Raw genomic sequence first — 19270 nt, forward strand, 5'->3', positions numbered from 1 at the left:
CGGCTGGATGTGGCCTAAGGAGCCGTGCTCGCAGACGCTGGCCCCTGGGATCTATGGGCCCTGGCGGTGACCTCTTATCCCTAATCGGTGGGCTGTTGTCTTCTATGAGGGACTTTGGGTGGGACAGGACCTCTAGTCCTGGCCTCAATCGGTTAATTAACCAGTTCCAGTAGGTTCTGGTTCCTGGCTTCAGGGTCCGAGTACCCCCCTTTGTGCTACGGTTTCCGGGTTGGTTCCCCGTGTCAGTACCGGCGGGCTCCAACCCGGGCCCGGTCCACCTCGGTTCCACCGAGCCGTCTTCCCGTCTCCTGTTGACAGAGACCACCGTCTGCCTCCTAGCCAGTGGCACCAGGGCTCTTACCCTGGTACTTGTCAGTCAGCTTCAGGTCTGACACACAGGCCTGACTTCACTCCACTCCACTGAACTTGAACTCTAAAGCTTAACTACTGTTTTTCCCACCCCGGGTTGTCTAGACCCCTGGGTGGGCGTGTTCCAACCGCCTGGTCATGCCCACTCGTGTGTCGAACTTTTCCTAAGGGGGGGTGACTAGGGTTTAATGGTTGGCTGTGTGTTTCCTAGTGAGGGAAGGTGTTATGCGGGGGCCTATTTGTGACTACCTGGTTTTGCCAGGGCGTCACACTCCCCCTTGGTTAAACACAGATCGTCCGCGGGCTGTCCGACCACCACCGGTTTATTTTTACTGCAAGGAGATAAAAGAATAAAACAATTACAAGTATAATAACATATTTACATTTCAAGAATATTTTGTTGTTCTTCTCTCACGGGAGGCAGGTTGCTTAAACGTTACACACTTCACCCACCCAAAACAACCTACCACCTGGTGCCACCGCTAAGCAATGGTGCGCACCCCTTGCCCAAGTCCAAGGTAGGTCCGGGTGTTGCCCAAACGGGCCAGGTAAAAAGTTCCTTACCCGGCAGTCCTTTCAAGGGCCCCATGTCCAGGGGACCCCTGACCCGGAGGGTGGTCACCGATCTTGCTGGTGACAGGGCCTCGGCCTACTCTACCACAGACCCGTCCTCCAATCAGCCTCTCCAGAGACTGAGGTTTGGTGAAAAGGTCGGTCTGGGGGCTATTTACAAGGCCCAAAAGTTTATGGGTTGGCCTGCAAGTTCTCAGCCATTGTCTTTGTTTAACTTTTTAACTGCAAACGGGACATTTTAAAGGCCTGCTGTCCCAACGGGGAACTGAACTGTGGGTAGCCAGGAACCACTACCTAATACTCCTCATCTTCATCGGGATTGGAGAGTGGTGGAGAAGGGTGGACGTGCAGCTGGGCTCCCATGGTCACCCTTCTTCTTACATCCAGGGCAAACCACCCCCTCTCGCCGCAGTGCCGTGTGTAGGTCACCAGCTCCCTGGGCTCCAGGTCCCGGTCAGGATGGCCGACGGGCAGGTGCGGGTATACATCCCTCCGGGACACAAATATCTCGGCCTCCATGCCCGGCTCATATATGAACCCCCATCCTCTCCGGTGGTCAAAATGCCGGACCTGGCCTTCATATGTCGGGCCCCCCACCCGGAAGGTAGCATTTTGCAGGTTGTCCTTCTCGGTGTAGGTCCGGGACAGGATCTCCGCCTTCCTCTTCTCCCGTGTGGCTATTTCCCTGCCCAGCTGGCGCTGCTGCCGCTCCCAGTATGGAGCGTCTGCAGCCTGCTCCGGTTTACACTGCGCGGGGGTTGGGCCCAGCCAGAGTCCCTCCATGCTGGCTACGACCGGCAACTTTGGCATCGGGGGACCCCGCTGTATTATGGCCTGCTTAGCTGCTTGGCAGCTGCAACCCCGCGGCGCCTCAGCCTCAGCTGGGTACCTGGGAGAGGTCAGCGTGACCTGTGGGACTGGCTTCTGGTCTGCCTCCGCCGTGGTCGGGCCGACAGCCGGGGCCATGGTCGTCTTAGGCGTGGCTCCTTCCGGGACCGGGATCGCTGTCAGGTCTTCGGCCTGACGGGACACTTTTCGGGCTCTGGACTTGTGTGGGGCCGGTGTTGGTGCTGGGGCGGTGATGGGTTTGCTGCTGGAGGCTTCCTCGGGCGGGTCCTCACGGGCCGATGGAATGGACACCGCTGCTGGTGCTGGTGGCAGTGGATCGAGCGGGGTGTCAGCAGCAGGTGCAGGCGGTGAGGGAGGCAGCGTGGCGGGCAGGGGCAGACCGGGCCCCTCAGCCTGGTCAGCCGGTCCCTGGTGGACATAGGGGCGTTGGTCGCTTACCCGCTCCTCCGAGGCTGCCTCCACTTCTTGGGCCCAAACGGCTGCCGCCAACTCAGCCATCTCGGCCGTCCATCGATCCAGTATGAAGCGCGCCTGTGCCTGGATTCGGCCGCACATGTATACCGTCTGGGCCTCTATCCAGGCCACGGTTACAGGCACGGGCTCTGGCACTCTGGGCTTGCAAGACGGGTCGGCCATGTTGTTCTGATGGTGTCCAGGAACAAGAAGGGTGGCAGGGTCCTGGAGTCCCTGCCCTTTATCTGCTCGGTCACATGCTGCAGAATCTTCACCCGCCCCCCCTTGGTCTTTTTCTGGCACTCCTCTTTTAGGCCTGTAAGTTTCGTTTTGCGACTTCCGGCCTCGCTTTCCGGCCATGTTCCCAGGGGGCGGGGCTTCGGCTTTCGCGCCCTTTTCGTGGGGAAGAAGCTGAGCTATTGTTTTTCGCGCCAAAATGGCGACTTCTGAAAATTTGGCAACGGATCACCGCTGACTATCCAATACAAGGCGCACTTCCACAAGGTAAGTGGATGGGTAAGTATCCTGTTCGTGACGCCAAGTTTCGGGGTGTGCCTCCCCCGTGCCAGCAGCTGGTCGCTGCTCGGGCCCAGACCTTCAGGTGTGGTGGCTCGAAGGTCTCCAGACCCGGGGGTCTCGCGGACAAGCCGAGTAAAACGAGGAAGACGTAGATGTACGGGCTAGGCCGTAATAAGTTTGTGACGCCACCCACGGTGTGTAGGTGGGACACCACCGCTGCTGTTACGGGGCACCCGGGGGAGATGTTGTGCAGCAAGTTGTTAACCCCTCCGTGGGCATGGATGGTGGCCCCAGGACCCGGTGGCTCTGGTGCATGGGAGATGACGACCGCAGGGGATGCTGGTGTACTCACTGTCAGTAAACACACACGAGTCTCTTGTAAACCAAGGTGATGGTGGCCGGTGCCGCGGCCGGTTGCGCTCTGGTCCCCCACCCGGCTGGTGGTCTCTATCCTTTATCTACACCTTGTGTGAATTAGACTTCCTAGCTTGAAACTCAGGAGTCCGCTCCTGGCTTGATGTGGCCTAAGGAGCCGTGCCCACAGACGCTGGCCCATGGGATCTATGGGCCCTCTTATCCCTAATCGGTGGGCTGTTGTCTTATATGAGGAACTTTGGGTGGGACAGGACCTCTAGTCCTGGCCTCAATCGGTTAATTAACCAGTTCCAGTAGGTTCTGGTTCCTGGCTTCAGGGCCCGGGTACCCCCCTTTGTGCTACGGTTTCCGGATCGGTTCCCCGTGTCGGTACCGGTGAGCTTTTACCCTGGGCCGGTCCACCTCGGTTCCACCGAGCCGTCTTCCCGTCTCCTGTTGACGGAGACTACCGTCTGCCTCCTAGCCAGTGGCACCAGGGCTCCTACCCTGGTACCTGTCAGTCAGCTTCAGCTTCAGGCCTGACACACAGGCCTGACTTCACTCCACTCCACTGAACTTGAACTCTAAAGCTTAACTACTGTTTTTCCCACCCCGGGTTGTCTAGACCCCTGGGTGGGCGTGTTCCAACCGCCTTGTCATGCCCACTCGTGTGTCGAACTTTTCCTAAGGGGGGGTGACTAGGGTTTAATGGTTGGCTGTGTGTTTCCTAGTGAGGGAAGGTGTTATGCGGAGGCCTATTTGTGACTATCTGGTTTTGCCAGGGTGTCACATTAGTGTGTGTGGGTGTTTCTGGTACTGGTGTTCCAGGTCCCAGGGGGTATGTCCTGCATCCCCGTGAGGATGCAGTTCCCTGTAGTGCCCTGAGTGGCTCAGGGGCGCTACAGTAACAGTCCCACTTTACTGTACGTGGAACCTGCACCCAGGTTGCAGCATAACATATCAACATATACAATTCGTTTAACATAGAATACATGGCATAAACAGTAGAGAGGAAGTCAGTCCACCTACTACAATGTTATAGTAGGAGGCTGTCAGAGCAAAGAGAGCTGGAAAGTGCCTTGATAGGTGTTATGTCTTGATGGTGTATCCTCTGGGCCGTGCACCGGACTCCCCCAGTGAAGCAACCCGGAGCTAACCCCTGTACAGGGACTGTCCGGTTACCCCACCAGAGGGCCTAGATACACGGTAGCCGGAGTACTAGCAGTGCAGGGACAGCGTCCCTCAGGGGACGGGTGGAACGAAGTCACTGGGGCCACAGAGTTCCTGGAGACAAAGCGGGAATCCGGTGCAGGTGCCGGGTTGGAGCCTCAGGCGGGATCAGGATGTAGCTGGGCGTGAAGGTTGAGGTCGCCAGGCGAAGTCGGGGATCAGAGACGGGCACTAGCTGATGGAATGGTGGTGGTATTCCCCGCCGACAGCCACCGGAAGTCCGCCTGGGCAATCCCGTGGTCAGGACCAGGTTACGGTAGCAAGACAGGCTCTGCGGAGGAGACAGAGTTAGGTATATGCAAGGCACAAGGGGACCTGAACACCTAACTTACTGAAACTCGTTGAGCAGGCACCGCCCATATGGAAGGAACATCCTAATATACCTTGTACCTGATTTAGGCAATATCCTGTTTCTGGGACGCTGGCCCTTTAAGAGGAGGTCAATGACCGCGCACGCGCCCTAATGCGCATGTGCGTAGCCCGAGTGCCGGAGATCAGAGCAGGAAGCGGTGCCGAGGATGCAGAAGAGCCTGACAGTGTGTCCTGGGTCGCAGAGGAACGCCGGGAGCGGGGGACAGGAAGCATGGAGGACGCAGAGGAAGAAGAGGGAGCTGTGTGACAGTGGGCAGGAGGACCGGGGACCGGAGCGGTGAGTGAGGGACGACGTCGGGCCCCGGGGAGCATGACAGTGCCCCCCCCACGCCCCCCTCTCCGCAACCGGGACAAGAAGTCATGTATCAGAGGGGTGCCAACATTCTCCCGGGGTTCCCAGGACCTGTCCTCGGGGTCATAACCCGCCCAGTCAACGAGGAAGAATTGCTTACCCCTCACGGTCTTCATGGCTACAATATCTCTTATCGCATAGACGTCATTGTCAGCAATCGGAGGAGGAGGAGTACAGGCGTCAGCGGAGAAGGGACCAAGGACCACAGGCTTGATTAGGGAGACGTGAAAGGAATTAGATATCCGCATCGTGGAAGGAAGCCGCAGCTTGTATGAGACCTCATTGATCTTTCCGATGACCTTAAACGGACCGATGTACCGTGGGCCCAACTTGTACGATGGCATCTTCAGTCGGATGTATTTGGAGGCAAGCCAGACCAAGTCCCCAGGAGAGAAATGAGGTGGATCAAGGCGTCTCTTGTCCACGTGTTTCTTCATCTGTGCGGAAGCACGTTCAAGGGAGGTTGTGACAGAGTTCCATATAGCAGAGAAGTCTCTGGCCAGGGTATCAGCAGTGGGGACATCGGACACCGCGGATATCGGCAACGGAACGGAAGGCTGAAGTCCATAGACGACACGGAAGGGAGAGCTGAAGGTGGACTCGCTGATGTGATGGTTATGGGAAAACTCAGCCCAAGGGAGAAGCGTAGACCAATCGTCATGATGGACATTGACATAGTGGCGTAGGAAGGAGGTCAGGATCTGATTGACCCGTTCCACTTGGCCATTTGACTGGGGATGGTAGGCCAAGGAAAAGTCCAGAGACACTCCCAGATGTTCACAGAGGGCCCTCCAGAAGCGCGAGGTGAACTGAGTTCCTCTGTCGGACACAATGTGTGCGGGAAATCCGTGCAGCCGGAAGATATGCTGTATAAAGGCGTCAGCGAGCTCCTGGGCAGAGGGCAGTCCGACCATGGGGACAAAATGAGCCATCTTCGAGAAACGGTCCACCATGACCCAGATGACCGTATGTCCGGAGGACAAGGGCAAGTCCGTGATAAAGTCCATGGAAATGTATTGCCCCGGAATGGAGGGAATCGGCAGAGGCAGAAGACAACCATATGGCAGGTGCTTAGGCGTCTTGTTACGGGACAGGCTGAGACAAAGGAAACAACATCCTTGCGGAGGGACGACCACCAATAGTGATGGACAATCGTACTCCATGTTTTCTTCTGACCAGCATGGCCGGCTATTTTCGAAGCATGACCCCAGTGTAGGACTTTCTGTATGTCAGTCTCCGAGACATAGGTCTTCCCAGGGGGTATCTGAGCCAGAGCGACGGGAGCTACTGGAACGACGTTACTGGGGCAGATGATGGACTGGATCGACTCCTCCTGTTCCACTGACACAAATGACCGGGACAAAGCATCCGTCCGCACGTTCTTATCCGCGGGCCGAAAATGGAGCTGAAAATCAAATCGGGCAAAGAACAAGGACCACCGGGCTTGTCGTGGGTTCAGTCTTTGAGCAGACCGCAGATACTCAAGGTTCTTGTGGTCAGTGTAAATGATCACCGGATAAACTGCCCCCTCCAAGAGGTAACGCCATTCCTCCAAAGCCAACTTGATAGCCAGAAGCTCTCGATCGCCAATGGTGTAGTTGCGTTCAGGTGCCGAGAAGATCTTGGAGAAGAAGCCGCAAGTGACCATCTCCACGGTGGAGGACTTCTGCATGAGCACAGCCCCTGCCCCAGAGGAGGAGGCATCCACTTCCAAAGTGAACTGTCGGTTCAATTCTGGTCGGTGGAGAACAGGGGAGGAAGCAAACGCCCGCTTCAGGGAGCAGAACACGGCGTCGGTCTCAGGTGACCAGTCCTTCGGGTTAGCCCCCTTCTTGGTCAAGGCGGAGAGAGGTGCTGTCAGAGCAGAGAAGTGAGGGATGAACTGGCGGTAATAGTTGGCAAAGCCAAGGAAGCGTTGAATGGCCTTCAGTCCGGAAGGAGGTGGCCAGTTGAGGATAGAAGAGACCTTCTCCGGATCCATCTGCAGGCCTGTGTCAGAGATCACGTAGCCCAGAAAAGGAAGGGACGACTGTTCAAACAGACACTTCTCGTACTTGGCGTACAAGCGATTCTCCCTGCGCCTTTGCAGCACAAGTTGCACGTTCTCTCTGTGGGTCTGTAGGTCCGGAGAATAGACTAGGATATCGTCCAGATATACGACCACACAGACGTAGAGGAGGTCCCTGAACACGTCATTCACCAGTTCCTGGAAGACAGCCGGAGTGTTACAAAGACCAAAGGGCATCACACAATACTCGTAGTGCCCATCACGGGTGTTGAAGGCAGTCTTCCATGCGTCCCCTGAGCGAATACGAACCAGGTTGTAGGCTCCGCGGAGATCCAACTTGGTGAATATACGGGCCCCTCTGAGCCAATCGAAGAGTTCAGGGATTAGTGGCAGGGGATATTTGTTCTTCACGGTGATCTGGTTCAAGCCCCGATAATCGATACAGGGGCGTAAGTCGCCTTCTTTCTTCTTGATGAAGAAGAAACCTGCTCCTGCAGGAGACGAGGATCTCCGAATGAATCCCCTTGCAAGGTTCTCGGTGATGTAGTCTGACATGGCCCATGTTTCAGCAGGGGACAAGGGGTATATCCTTCCCCGAGGAGGGGTGGTTCCAGGCAGTAGGTCGATAGCAGAGTCGTAGGGTCAATGTGGCGGCAACACCTCTGACTCCTTCTTATCAAACACGCCCGCGAAGGACCAGTAGGTGGGAGGTAGTCCTTGTAGGGATTCCGGGGCCGGAGGTCGACGGACGGGCTGAATGGACTGCAGGCAGTTCTCATGACATGACGGACCCCATCGGGTAATCTCTCCAGTACGCCAGCTGAGCGAAGGTTCATGTACCCGTAACCAGGGTAAGCCCAGTAGGAGAGGATGAGACATGCGCAGGAGGACGTAGAGAGCGATTTGCTCGGTGTGCAGAGCACCGATATGAAGTTCCACAGGCTTGGTGATAAACAAAACGGTCTCAGATAGGGGTTTCCCATCCACAGAGGCGATCACAAGAGGTTTTTCAAGCGGGATAACTGGCACCTGGTACTTGTTCACCGTAGCCTGCTGGATGAAGTTGCATGCTGCCCCAGAATCGAGATACGCCTCTGCCGTGAACCGGTTCTCCTCCGTCGTCACCTGGACAGTCCATGTAACTGGGTCTGAGAGAGTCCCAGTACCTAGCGTGGCCTCTCCTACCAACCCTAGGCTTTGGAGTTTCCCGGATTCTCGGTGCAGGAACGCAGCAGGTGTGTACCATCTCCGGAGTAGAAGCAGAAGCCCTTGGCGAGCTGCTTGGCTCGGCGTTGCTCGGACTGCCTCAGTCGGTCTATTTGCATGGGCTCGTGAGTAGAAGGGCCAGATCGTGCCGACTGAGGGATGGTGGACTTCAGCGGAGGAGAGGGGTGCCGTGTCGGACGTCTCTCACGGGACACTTCTTTGGACCGTTCCTGAAAGCGAAGATCCACTCGGGTTGCCAGAGCGATCAGGGCATCCAAGGTGGAGGGAACATTGCGGCCGGCCAACTTGTCCTTGATGCGACCGGAGAGCCCCTCCCAGAAGGCGGCGCCTCATTGTTCCACCCTAGCTCAGAGGCCAGTGTACGGAACTGAATGGCATACTGGCCAACCGTCAAAGTCCCTTGGCGGAGGCGGAGGAGGGATGAGGCGGACGTGGAGGCGCGTCCGGGTTCGTCAAAGGTAGTACGAAAGGCTTGCAGGAAGTCCCGGATATTGTTGGTCACCGGGTTCTCCTTCTCCCACAAGGGATTCATCCAGGCCAGTGCTTCGCCCTCTAGATGGGACATCACAAAGGCTACCTTGGCTTGGTCAGAAGCAAAGAGGTGCGGAAGCAGCTTGAAGTGTAGCGAGCACTGATTCAAAAATCCCCTGCAGGTCATGGGATCCCCAGCATGCCGGGGTGGAGAGGCCAGTCGGAGTTTGGAGGTCTCAGATTAAGCCCCCACGGGAGCCGCGGACGTGGTCGGGGTCGACAGGGACGTGGCTGTTGCCTGCAGCGTATTCAGGCGGGTGTCCACTGACGTCATGAAGGCCAACATACGAGATTGGGTCTCGCATTGCCGTACCAGCTCCTGCTGCAATCCGGCCAGCTGGGATGCTAGTGCTTTGGCGGGATCCATGGCCTGTTCAAACTGTTATGTCTTGATGGTGGATCCTCTGGGCCGTGCACCGGACTCCCCCAGTGAAGCAACCCGGAGCTAACCCCTGTACAGGGACTGTCCGGTTACCCCACCAGAGGGCCTAGATACACGGTAGCCGGAGTACTAGCGGTGCAGGGACAGCGTCCCTCAGGGGACGGGTGGAACGAAGTCTCTGGGGCCACAGAGTTTCTGGAGACAATGCGGGAATCTGGTGCAGGTGCCAGGTTGGAGCCTCAGGTGGGATCAGGATGTAGCTGAGCGTGAAGGTTGAGGTCGCCGGGCGAAGTCGGGGATCAGAGACGGGCACTGGCTGATGGAATGGTGGTGGTATTCCCCGCCAACAGTCACCGGAAGTCCGCCTGGGCAGTCCCGTGGTCAGGACCAGGTTACGGTAGCAAGACAAGCTCTGCGGAGGAGACAGAGTTAGATATATGCAAGGCACAAGGGGACCTGAACACCTAGCTTACTGAAACTCGTTGAACAGGCACCGCCCACATGGAAGGAACATCCTAATATACCTTGTACCTGATTTAGGCAATATCCTGTTTCTGGGACGCTGGCCCTTTAAGAGGAGGTCAATGACCACGCACGCGCCCTAATGCGCATGCGCGAAGCCCGAGTGCCGAAGATCAGAGCAGGAAGCGGTGCCGAGGATGCAGGAGAGCCTGACAGTGTGTCCTGGGTCGCAGAGGAACGCCGGGAGCGGGGGACAGGAAGCATACAGGACGCAGAGGAAGAAGAGGGAGCTGTGTGACAGTGGGCAGGAGGACCGGGGACTGGAGCGGTGAGTGCGGGACGGCGTCAGGCCCCGGGGAGCGTGACAATAGGGGATTAAAGGGTTTTAATTTTTGCTTAATTCAGGGGCAAATAAGACAATTTGGTGTTTATTTGTTGCTGCGAATGTCCTGTATGTTTGTGGCAGCAATTTTCGATAGCGGCTTATGTAACACTAGAAGGTGGCCCGATTCTAATGCATCGGGTATTCTAGAATTTATTGTGTAGTTAATGTATGTTTTTTGTTATATATATCGATGTAGTTGTGTGTAGTTGTCAAGTGTTTGTGTAGGGTGCTGTAAATGTTCTGGGTGTTGTCTGGGTGTGGGGGTGTGTGAGAACGGTGTTTGTGTGTTGCGTTGTTTGTAGAGCACTGTGTGTCTGCAGTGTTGTGTGTGTGTTGCGCGGTTTGTGTGGGTGTGTGTTTTGGGGGAGGTATGTTTTGTGCAGTGTGTGTGTTGCAGGAGTAGTCCTGGAGAAAGAAGTATAATAGGAGGAGTAGTCCTGGGGGGAGAGGAGTATAATAGGAGAAGTAGTCCTGGGGGGAGAAGGAGTATAATAGGAGGAGTAGTCCTGGGGGGAGAGGAGTTTAATAGGAGAAGTAGTCCTGGGGGGAGAGGAGTATAATAGGAGGAGAGGAGTATAATAGGAGGCGTAGTCCTGGGGACAGAGGAGCATAATATGAGGAGTAGTCCTGGAGGTGAGGAGTATAATAGGAGGAGTAGTTACCCGATGTGTACTATGATTACCAGCCTACGCCGACTCTGGCACACGTGTGCTGGGAGCCGGGGTAAGCTAGTGATTTACAGTACACTGGCAGCGCCGCAACTTCCTGGTCACATGACAACACGTGATCAGAGGTTGTTGCGCGGCCACTGTGTTGTACACAGTGCACGGGATCGCGCCGGATCTGGATCTGACAAAGTGGAGAAAAGGTAAGTATTAAAAGTGACAGTGCTGACGTGTGCTGGGGCAAGCTAGTTACATCGGGTAACTAAGGAAAGCGGTTTCTATAGTTACCCGATGTGTACTATAGTTACCAGCCTACGCCGGCTCTGGCACACGTGTGCCGGAGCCGGGGTAAGCTAGTGGTTTAACACATTCGGTCTTTTTTTCCACTTCGTCCTGCCGGTGTGGACTTCCAGGGCTGCAGCAGTTACCTGGGTGGGAATCGGGGCTCTGTGTGGGTTCTAGGAATGCGTGGGGGGCGGGGCCATGGCAAGCATCCAATCCGTACGGGGGGCGGGGCCAGGGCGAGGTGAGCGGCCAATCCGTGCCGGGGGGCAAGGCAAGGTGAGCGGCCAATCCGTGCCGGGGGGCAGGGCAAGGTGAGCGGCCAATCCGTGCGGGGGGGCGGGGCCAGGGCAAGGTGAGCGGCCAATCCGTGCGGGGGGTGGGGCCAGGCCGAGCTGAGTGGTCAATCCGACGGTTGTCACTCTAACAACACTGTCACGGTGACACTGTCACGGTGACACAATTTTGGAGCAAGACAGATAGAATAAGGCAATTATATATATAGACTAGAAGGTGGCCCGATTCTACGCATCGGGTATTCTAGAATTTACGTATTGTGTAGTTCATGTATGATTTTTGTTATATATAGATGTTGTTGTGTGTAGTTACCAAGTGTTTGTGTAGGCGCTGTACATGTTCTGGGTGTTGTCTGGGTGTGACGGGGGGTGAGAGCGGTGTTGTATGTGTGTTGCGTGTGTTGCATTGTTTGTGGAGCGCTGTGTGTCTGTAGCGTTGTGTGTGTGTTGCGCGGTTTGTGTGTGTGTGGTGTGTTTTGGGGGGAGGTATGTTTTGTGCAATGTGTGTGTTGTGCGGTATGTGCGTATATTTGTGTGTGCCGCGGTGTTTGTGTGTTGGGTGTTGTGTGTGTGCAGCGTTGTCTGTGTGTGTGGGTGTCTGTGTAGGGCAGTTGTTTGTGGTTCCCAGTGTGTGTGTGTGTGGTGTGTGGTGTGTTGTGCAGTGCGCGCGTGTGTGTGTGTGTGTGTGTGTGCATCAGCCTCTCTTCCCTCAGCATCAGCCTCCCTCTCCCAGCCTCCCCAAGCATCAGCCTCCACCAGCATCAGCCTCTCTCTTTCCAGCCTCCCCCAGCATCAGCCTCCGCCAGCATCAGCCTCTCTCCTTCCAGCCTCCTCCAGCATCAGCCTCCCTCTCCCAGCCTTCCCCAGGATCAGCCTCTCTCCTCCCAGCCTCCGTCCTCCCAGCCTTCCCCAGCATCAGCTTTCCCCTCCCAGCCTCCCTCAGCATCAGCCTTCCCCAGCATCAGCCTCTCTCCTCCCAGCCTCAGCCTCTCTCCTTCCAGCCTCCCCCAGCATCAGGCTCTCTCCTTCCAGCCTCCCTCAGCATCAGCCTCCCTTTCCCAGCCTTCCCCAGGATCAGCCTCTCTCCTCCCAGCCTCCTTCCTCCCAGCCTCCCCCTCCCAGCCTCCCTCAGCATCAACCTTCCGCTCCCAGTCTCCCCCAGCATCAGCCTCCCCAAGCATCAGCCTCCACCAGCATCAGCCTCTCTCCTTCCAGCCTCCCCCAGCATCAGCCTCTCTCCTTCCAGCCTCCCTCAGCATCAGCCTCCCGTTCCCAGCCTTCCCCAGGATCAGCCTCTCTCCTCCCAGCCTCCTTCCTCCCAGCCTCCCCCTCCCAGCCTCCCTCAGCATCAGCCTTCCTCTCCCAGTCTCCCCCAGCATCAGCCTCCCCAAGCATCAGCCTCCACCAGCATTAGCCTCTCTCCTTCAAGCCTCCCCCAGCATCAGCCTCCCCAAGCATAAGCCTCCACCAGCATCAGCCTCCCTCGTCCCAGCCTCCCCCAGCATCAGCCTCCCCCTCCCAGCCTCCCCCAGCATCAGCCTCTCTCCTCCCAGCATCAGCCTCTCTCATCCCAGCATCAGCCTCTCTCCTCCCAGCATCAGCCTCTCCTCTCTGTCCCCAGCATCAGCCTCTCTCCTCCCAGCCTTCCCCAGCATCAGCCTCTCTCTTCCCAGCCTCCCCCAGCATCAGCCTCCCCCAGCATCAGCCTCTCTTCTTCCAGCCTCCCCCAGCATCAGCCTCTCTCCTTCCAGCCTCCCCCAGCATCAGCCTCCCTCTCCCAGCCTTCCCCAGGATCAGCCTCTCTCCTCCCAGCCTCCGTCCTCCCAGCCTTCCCCAGCATCAGCTTTCCCCTCCCAGCCTCCCTCAGCATCAGCCTTCCCCAGCATCAGCCTCTCTCCTCCCAGCCTCAGCCTCTCTCCTTCCAGCCTCCCCCAGCATCAGCCTCTCTCCTTCCAGCCTCCCTCAGCATCAGCCTCCCCTTCCCAGCCTTCCCCAGGATCAGCCTCTCTCCTCCCAGCCTCCTTCCTCCCAGCCTCCCCCTCCCAGCCTCCTTCAGCATCAGCCTTCCCCTCCCAGTCTCCCTCAGCATCAGCCTCCCCCTCCCAGCCTTCCCCATGATCAGCCTCTCTGCTCCCAGCCTCCTCCAGCACGCCGTGCTCCTCTGCCGACACTCACACACCCGATCGCATCCACTCACACACACCCGATCGCATCCACTCACACACACCCGATCGCATCCACTCACACACACAGACACTGACGATATCGCACATACGCGCTCACACTCACAACATCCGGAGATACCACATGCCTCTGGCCATGTGATCCTCCGTCAGGTCCTGGAAGGTCACAACAGCACAGTATCGAGGCCGAGAAGCAAGCGATATCGCCGGATGCTGTGAGTATGTGAATGCGATGTGAGGTGTGTGTGAGGTGTGTGTGAGGTGTGTGTGAGGTGTGTGTGAGGTGTGTGTGAGAGTGAGTGTGATCTGATGTGTGTGTATGTTTTCTTCCGCCGCAGCAGGACCTTGATGCGCTTGTAACCATGCGAGCATGGTTACCAACGTATCCACACCACTCCCGTGCGAGCGGAGGCCGGGGGGGGGGGTGAAGGTGGGGGGGGAGTACAGTACTCACCTCCGTGACAGCCGTGTCAGTTCGGGGAATGCGCGGGGGGGGGGAGGGGGCGGGGCCAGAGCTAGCGTGCATTGCGTGAGGGGGGCGGGGCGTGGCGTGGCCGAATTGCCAATGCCTGCAGGGTGCCGGGGCGAGAGGCCAATCTGTGGGGGGGGCGGAGCCTGGGCGAGCGGCTGGCCAATCCGTGTGGGGGCGCAGCCTGGGCGAGCGGCCAATCGGTGTGGGGGGGCGGGGCCATGGCGAGCCCAGCGGCCAATCAGCTTTCTGTCACCGTAAGGACACAATTTTGGAGCATGACAGACAGACAGATAGACAGACAGATAGACAGACAGATAGACAGACAGACAGACAGACAGAATAAGGCAATTATATATATAGATACCCTAATACAACATTAGATTATCCGTTGTGACTATATATACTATATAGACCGTGTTATTCCGACTGTCACCACGTCCTTTCTCACAAATCCACTTCTCTTTCTTTCTGCAGAGGTGGACTTCACTCCAGAACTGACGAGCAATAAAATATTTGCCTGTAACTTCCGAATTGTGAGCCATGAATTTACCCGAGAACTCGCCCAACCTGGAAGCAATATATTCAAGAGGGAGGCGGCTCACCTGACTAAACTGGTATCATTGGAAAATATGTTTGTTTTTTAAAATCTTATATATGGCAGTTTTTTATTGCAAATGTGTTATATTGGGTAATACATTGGTGTAATTATGATTAAAGCTGTGTGATGCTGCGCTGATTATGGAGAAAGGGGACAAGCCTTGTATTAGAAAAGCTTGTGTTCATTTTTAGACTGTATTCAGACGCAACTTTTTTGTTCATTACTTTCTGCAGCCAAAAACTTGCTCTTTTGGCTGTAATAATGCTGTTTCCCATACAGTTTAGCTTTTGCTGGTGCTGTAAAAGCAGCTTTTAGTTTGTATAAAAAAACACATAAAAAAATTGTGCAAAAATGCTGCGTGTGAGCATAGCGTGCATAGTGTACTTGTCACGATAATGACTCTAAATCAAGAGCATATATGACAAATACCTGATATATAAATCTATAAACCACAATATATACCTATGATACATTCATGCAAAATCCAGAGGTAACAGGAATAAAGAAGTAGTTAATCCTAAACTACTGTCCGTGAAAGAATCTAAAGTAAAAGTGAAAGTGAAAGGTGGTTTATTAAACGCAATTCGAAGGGAACTTCACTACTTCTTCAAAAAAAAAGCCACCAGCATGTGAACCGCTTGCAGTGTTTGAACGGCTCACACTGGGGGTAACAACAGCGTGATCAGATGTAGTGTGCACAAAAAAAAAGGAAAATCCCCACCCACCCCCAGAAGTGATCTGTTTATGGCTGGCTGCTTGTGGGCAGAGACCCAAACTGCCAAATTAATGGCTTCCATTGAGGTTCAGGTCAAGTCTGGGCCCAGAGCCAAACTTTACCTAAGTCCGGTTGAACCCACCCAACCGAACTTCCACGAGTCCGCTCAACTCTGCTGCCTGTGGATTAGGTAGCATGAATGAGCACATGGTCTAGTCCCCTGAGCGTTAGTTCCCTTGACTAGTCGGCCCACTTAGCATGTAAGCATGTCCCTGGGGGTGTGCTAACATGCTAATGAATGTGTGAAGCCCCACAGGTGTTGTGTCGGTGCATTACCTTCAGGGACTCCACTCGGCTGGATCTTGTCACTGGTAGGGAAATCTTCTGTTTTGATTGTCGTGACGCCACTCTCAGTATTGCGGTCAGTGGGGGGGACCGCCACTGCAGGTTGAGGGACGCCTGGGGCTGATGGTGAGTGCAGTTAGTTGGAATAGCCCCCTGAGAGTGAGGCAAGCCCCAGGGCCCTGTGTAGGTGCGTAGTACCACAAGGCGCAGAATAACTCCACACAGGCAGAATGTCTTTCAGGGTTTTTACTCACTTCAGGTGGCAGGGTGAGTAACCCGGGCGTAGCTGGGATGAACCAGGCGGGAACCAGGTGTCCTTCAGGCTGACTTGTGAGGGTGACTACTAACTCGCCTTCCTTAGCCCTTGGTGGTTTGGGGTGACCCCGACTTTGAGTCCCTATGGGGGTCACCCAGGGAAGTTGCTGAAGCCTCACTCCCCTTCGTTTGCCGTGTGCTTGTTGCCTGGGCCAGATCACTCCAGCTTCTTGCCTCCTGTGAGCTATGGGCCCTAACTGTGGCTACGTGGCTGCGGCTTTTTGTGGTGTTGTGGCGTGGCCTTTGAGAGCCCCACACCGGCAGGTTTAGCAAAAGAAAGCTGGATCTATCTCCGCTTCGGGATCTGCCGCCCGTTTGGGCCTGGTACTCCCTAGCAGTCTCCTTACTTCCCACTCTGTGCTCTCTCTCTAGCTGGAGATGGGTTTCGGGTAACCCTCCTAGTTGACCGTTCTCCCCCGTCGGTAGCCACTGCGCGGACGCTGTCAGACTACAGCAGCCCAGGGGAAGGGGTCAGCTCACCTCGGAGCTCCCTGGACTCTGCTCTGAACCGGCTCACATCTGGGACCTTCACTGCTGCTGCTCCTGTCAGAGCTTCACTTTCCTGCTCCTCACTCCTCCACACTCTGCTGCAGACTCTAGACTGTTTACTCCTCCTTCTCTTTTCCCTTTTGTGCCTGCCTACGCCACCTAGCAACCAGACTCTCTTACCACACCCCTTGAGAGGAGATGGAGGCTTTTGGCCCCCTCCACTATTCCAGTGAAGGTGAAGGCTTTTCCCCCTCCTGGGATCCCCAGGGGTCCTCTCATGGGTACATGTGTGAGACCTGATCACTATGCGCCTGTGTTCCACACCCCGGTCAGCCTTCTGGATTACCTGTATTGTACTGTCCCCAGCATGGGTGCAGTACTCAGTGGTGCCTGACCAGGTCAGGGGCGCCACAAATGCACAGTGTCAGAGGCATGGTCGCACTTACCTCTGCTACCACTGCTGGTTTCAGCTCAGTGTGCATGACCAGAACATCCCCGCACTTCGGATCATGGGCACTACACCAGTTTTAAGCCGGGACAAGTACGCCCGGCTTCATAGTACACATAACCGGACGTCCGGGACTTTTGATTATGCGTGGTGAGCCAAAATCTAGCATCGGGCCTAGTGGCAGCAGAGAGGTGAGATTAACCATGCCTCTGCGCAGGGGTGTGCTTACATGCTAAGGGGGCTGACTAGCCAAGCGAACTGATGTGAAGCCCCACAAGTGCAGTGTCGGTGCATTACCTTCAGGGACTCCACTCAGCTGGATCTTTGTCACAGGTAGGAGATCTTCTTTTAGGATTGTCGTGACGCCACTCTCAGAATTGCGGTCAGTGGGGACCGCCACTGCAAATTAAGGGATGCCTGGGGCTGATGGTGGGTGCAGTCGGTTGTAGTAGCCTCCTGAGAGTGAGGCAAGCCCCAGGGCCCTGTGTAGGTGTGTAGAACCACAAGGCGCAGAATAACTCCACACAAGCAGAATGTCTTTCAGGGGTTTTACTCACAGAAGGTGGCAGAGTGAGTAACCCGGGCGTAGCTGGGATGAACCAGGCTGGAACCAGGTATCCTTCAGGCTGACTGATGAGGGTGGCTACCGACTCGCCTTCCTTAGCCCTTTGCGTTTTGGGGTAACCCCGACTTTTAGTCCCTATGGGGGTCACCCAGGGAAGTTGCTGAAGCCTCTCTCCCCTTCGTTTTGTCCGTTTGCTTGTAGCCTGGACCAGGACACTCCGGCTGCTTGCCTCCTGTGAACTATGGGCCCTAACTGTGGCGACGTGGCTGCGGACTTTTTAGTGTGTTCTTGGGGGTGTAAAGTACCCCCTCAAGCAGGTTTGGCAAGGAAAGGTGGATCTATCCCTGCACTGGGACCTACTACCCGTTTGGGCCTGGTAACTCCCTAGCAGTCTCCTTACTTCCCACTCCGTTGCTCTCTCTTTAGCTGAAGATGGATTTCGGGTAGCACTACTAGGTGACCGTTCTCCCCCGTCGGTAGCCACTGCGCGGACGCTGTCAGACTGCAACAGCCCCAGGGGTCTGCTCCTGACGTCTGCTCCCCCTGAACTGCACACTGAACCGGCTCACTGCTCCTCCTCTCCTGTTCTTGCCTACGCCACCTAGCAACCAGGCTCTCCACCACACCCCTTGAGTGGAGATGGAGGCTTTTTACCCCCTCCACTATTCCAGTGGAGGTGAAGGCTTTGCCCCCCCCTGGGATCCCCAGGGGTCCTCCCAAAGGTACATGTGTGAGACCTGATCACTATGCGCCTGTGTAGTCACACCTCGGTCAGCCTTCTGGATTACCTGTATTGTACTGTCCCCAGCATGGGTGCAGTACTCAGTGGTGCCTGACCAGGTCAGGGGCGCCACACTAACACCCTTGTGACTAGTCCTGGCGCTCGTTAGCATATCATAAGGGATCTTTAGAAATACTTTTTCAAAATATCCCTTTATCTATGCTACTATAGGCTGGGACTGCTAGGCAGGAATTAGCAATATACACCCAGAACCTTTTGTGGGTCTGGGTGCATACAAGACCTGACAGGTTCCCTTTAAACTATAGGTCATTGTAGGTTCTACAGCGCATAGGTCCAAACAAAATACACTTCAGAGGAATATTTCACACAGTATCATAATCTTATCATGAAGGAGTTCCATCATTTCCATCGGCAGTTGTATGCTCCCTCAGACCCCTTCCCAAAAGCTAATACAGATAGGGTTTTATTCCCTGGGGTCATCCCTTCTTTAGAAGCAGAGCATCACGACTTAACTGAAGCGGCCATCTCATTTTCCAGGACATTAAATTAGGGGATTCTTCCAAGGTTCCAAATGGGTTGCCTAATCAAAACTACAAAAATGTTCTCCTATTTTAGTCCCCAGCTAGTCTTATTTTTTTAATCACTTGCACGTCTCTAAACTTGCCCATATTATTGTAATACCCAAGCGTGATAAAGAACAGGTGATTATCGGCCATTTTCATTAAGTTAACAATGATTTTATAATCCCTATTTCATGAGTGTGTCACGGCCTGATGTGGTCTTGTGGAGATCTGGGATCAAAAGTCACAGCGTATTGTTGACTGCAAATCTGCTTTAGTGCCTACTCATCATTTACCCTGAGTTGTAGTGTATTTAATTCCATCCAGTACTGAAAGAGTTAAGGTTAATTTCTATTCTGCAGTGGTTTAACAGGTAGTTGTAACCTCAGCTGCAGCCACTTCCTTCTGCTATAACTATCTGCTCCTCATTCCTCCCAATGCCGACTATAGCTCATACCCATATTGTGCACTTTAAAGTAGACAGACTCTGGAGAAGCTTAGGTGTCGCTTCTGTTGCAGCTGAGAAGTT

The 19270-nt window shown here is 55.3% G+C and overlaps 1 protein-coding gene across 1 annotated transcript in view; it reads left to right on the forward strand.

Moving 5' to 3' along the window:
• Positions 1 to 19270, forward strand: part of TMPRSS6 (transmembrane serine protease 6) — a 174147-nt gene that overhangs the window by 24249 nt on the left and 130628 nt on the right. The window contains exon 3 of the mRNA XM_075322083.1: positions 14439 to 14578. Coding sequence (XP_075178198.1) covers positions 14439 to 14578 — 140 coding nt within the window. The remainder of the gene's footprint in view (positions 1 to 14438; positions 14579 to 19270) is intronic.

The sequence above is a fragment of the Anomaloglossus baeobatrachus genome, chromosome 8 (genome assembly GCF_048569485.1).
Source record: "Anomaloglossus baeobatrachus isolate aAnoBae1 chromosome 8, aAnoBae1.hap1, whole genome shotgun sequence".
Classification (NCBI taxonomy): Eukaryota; Metazoa; Chordata; class Amphibia; order Anura; family Aromobatidae; genus Anomaloglossus; species Anomaloglossus baeobatrachus.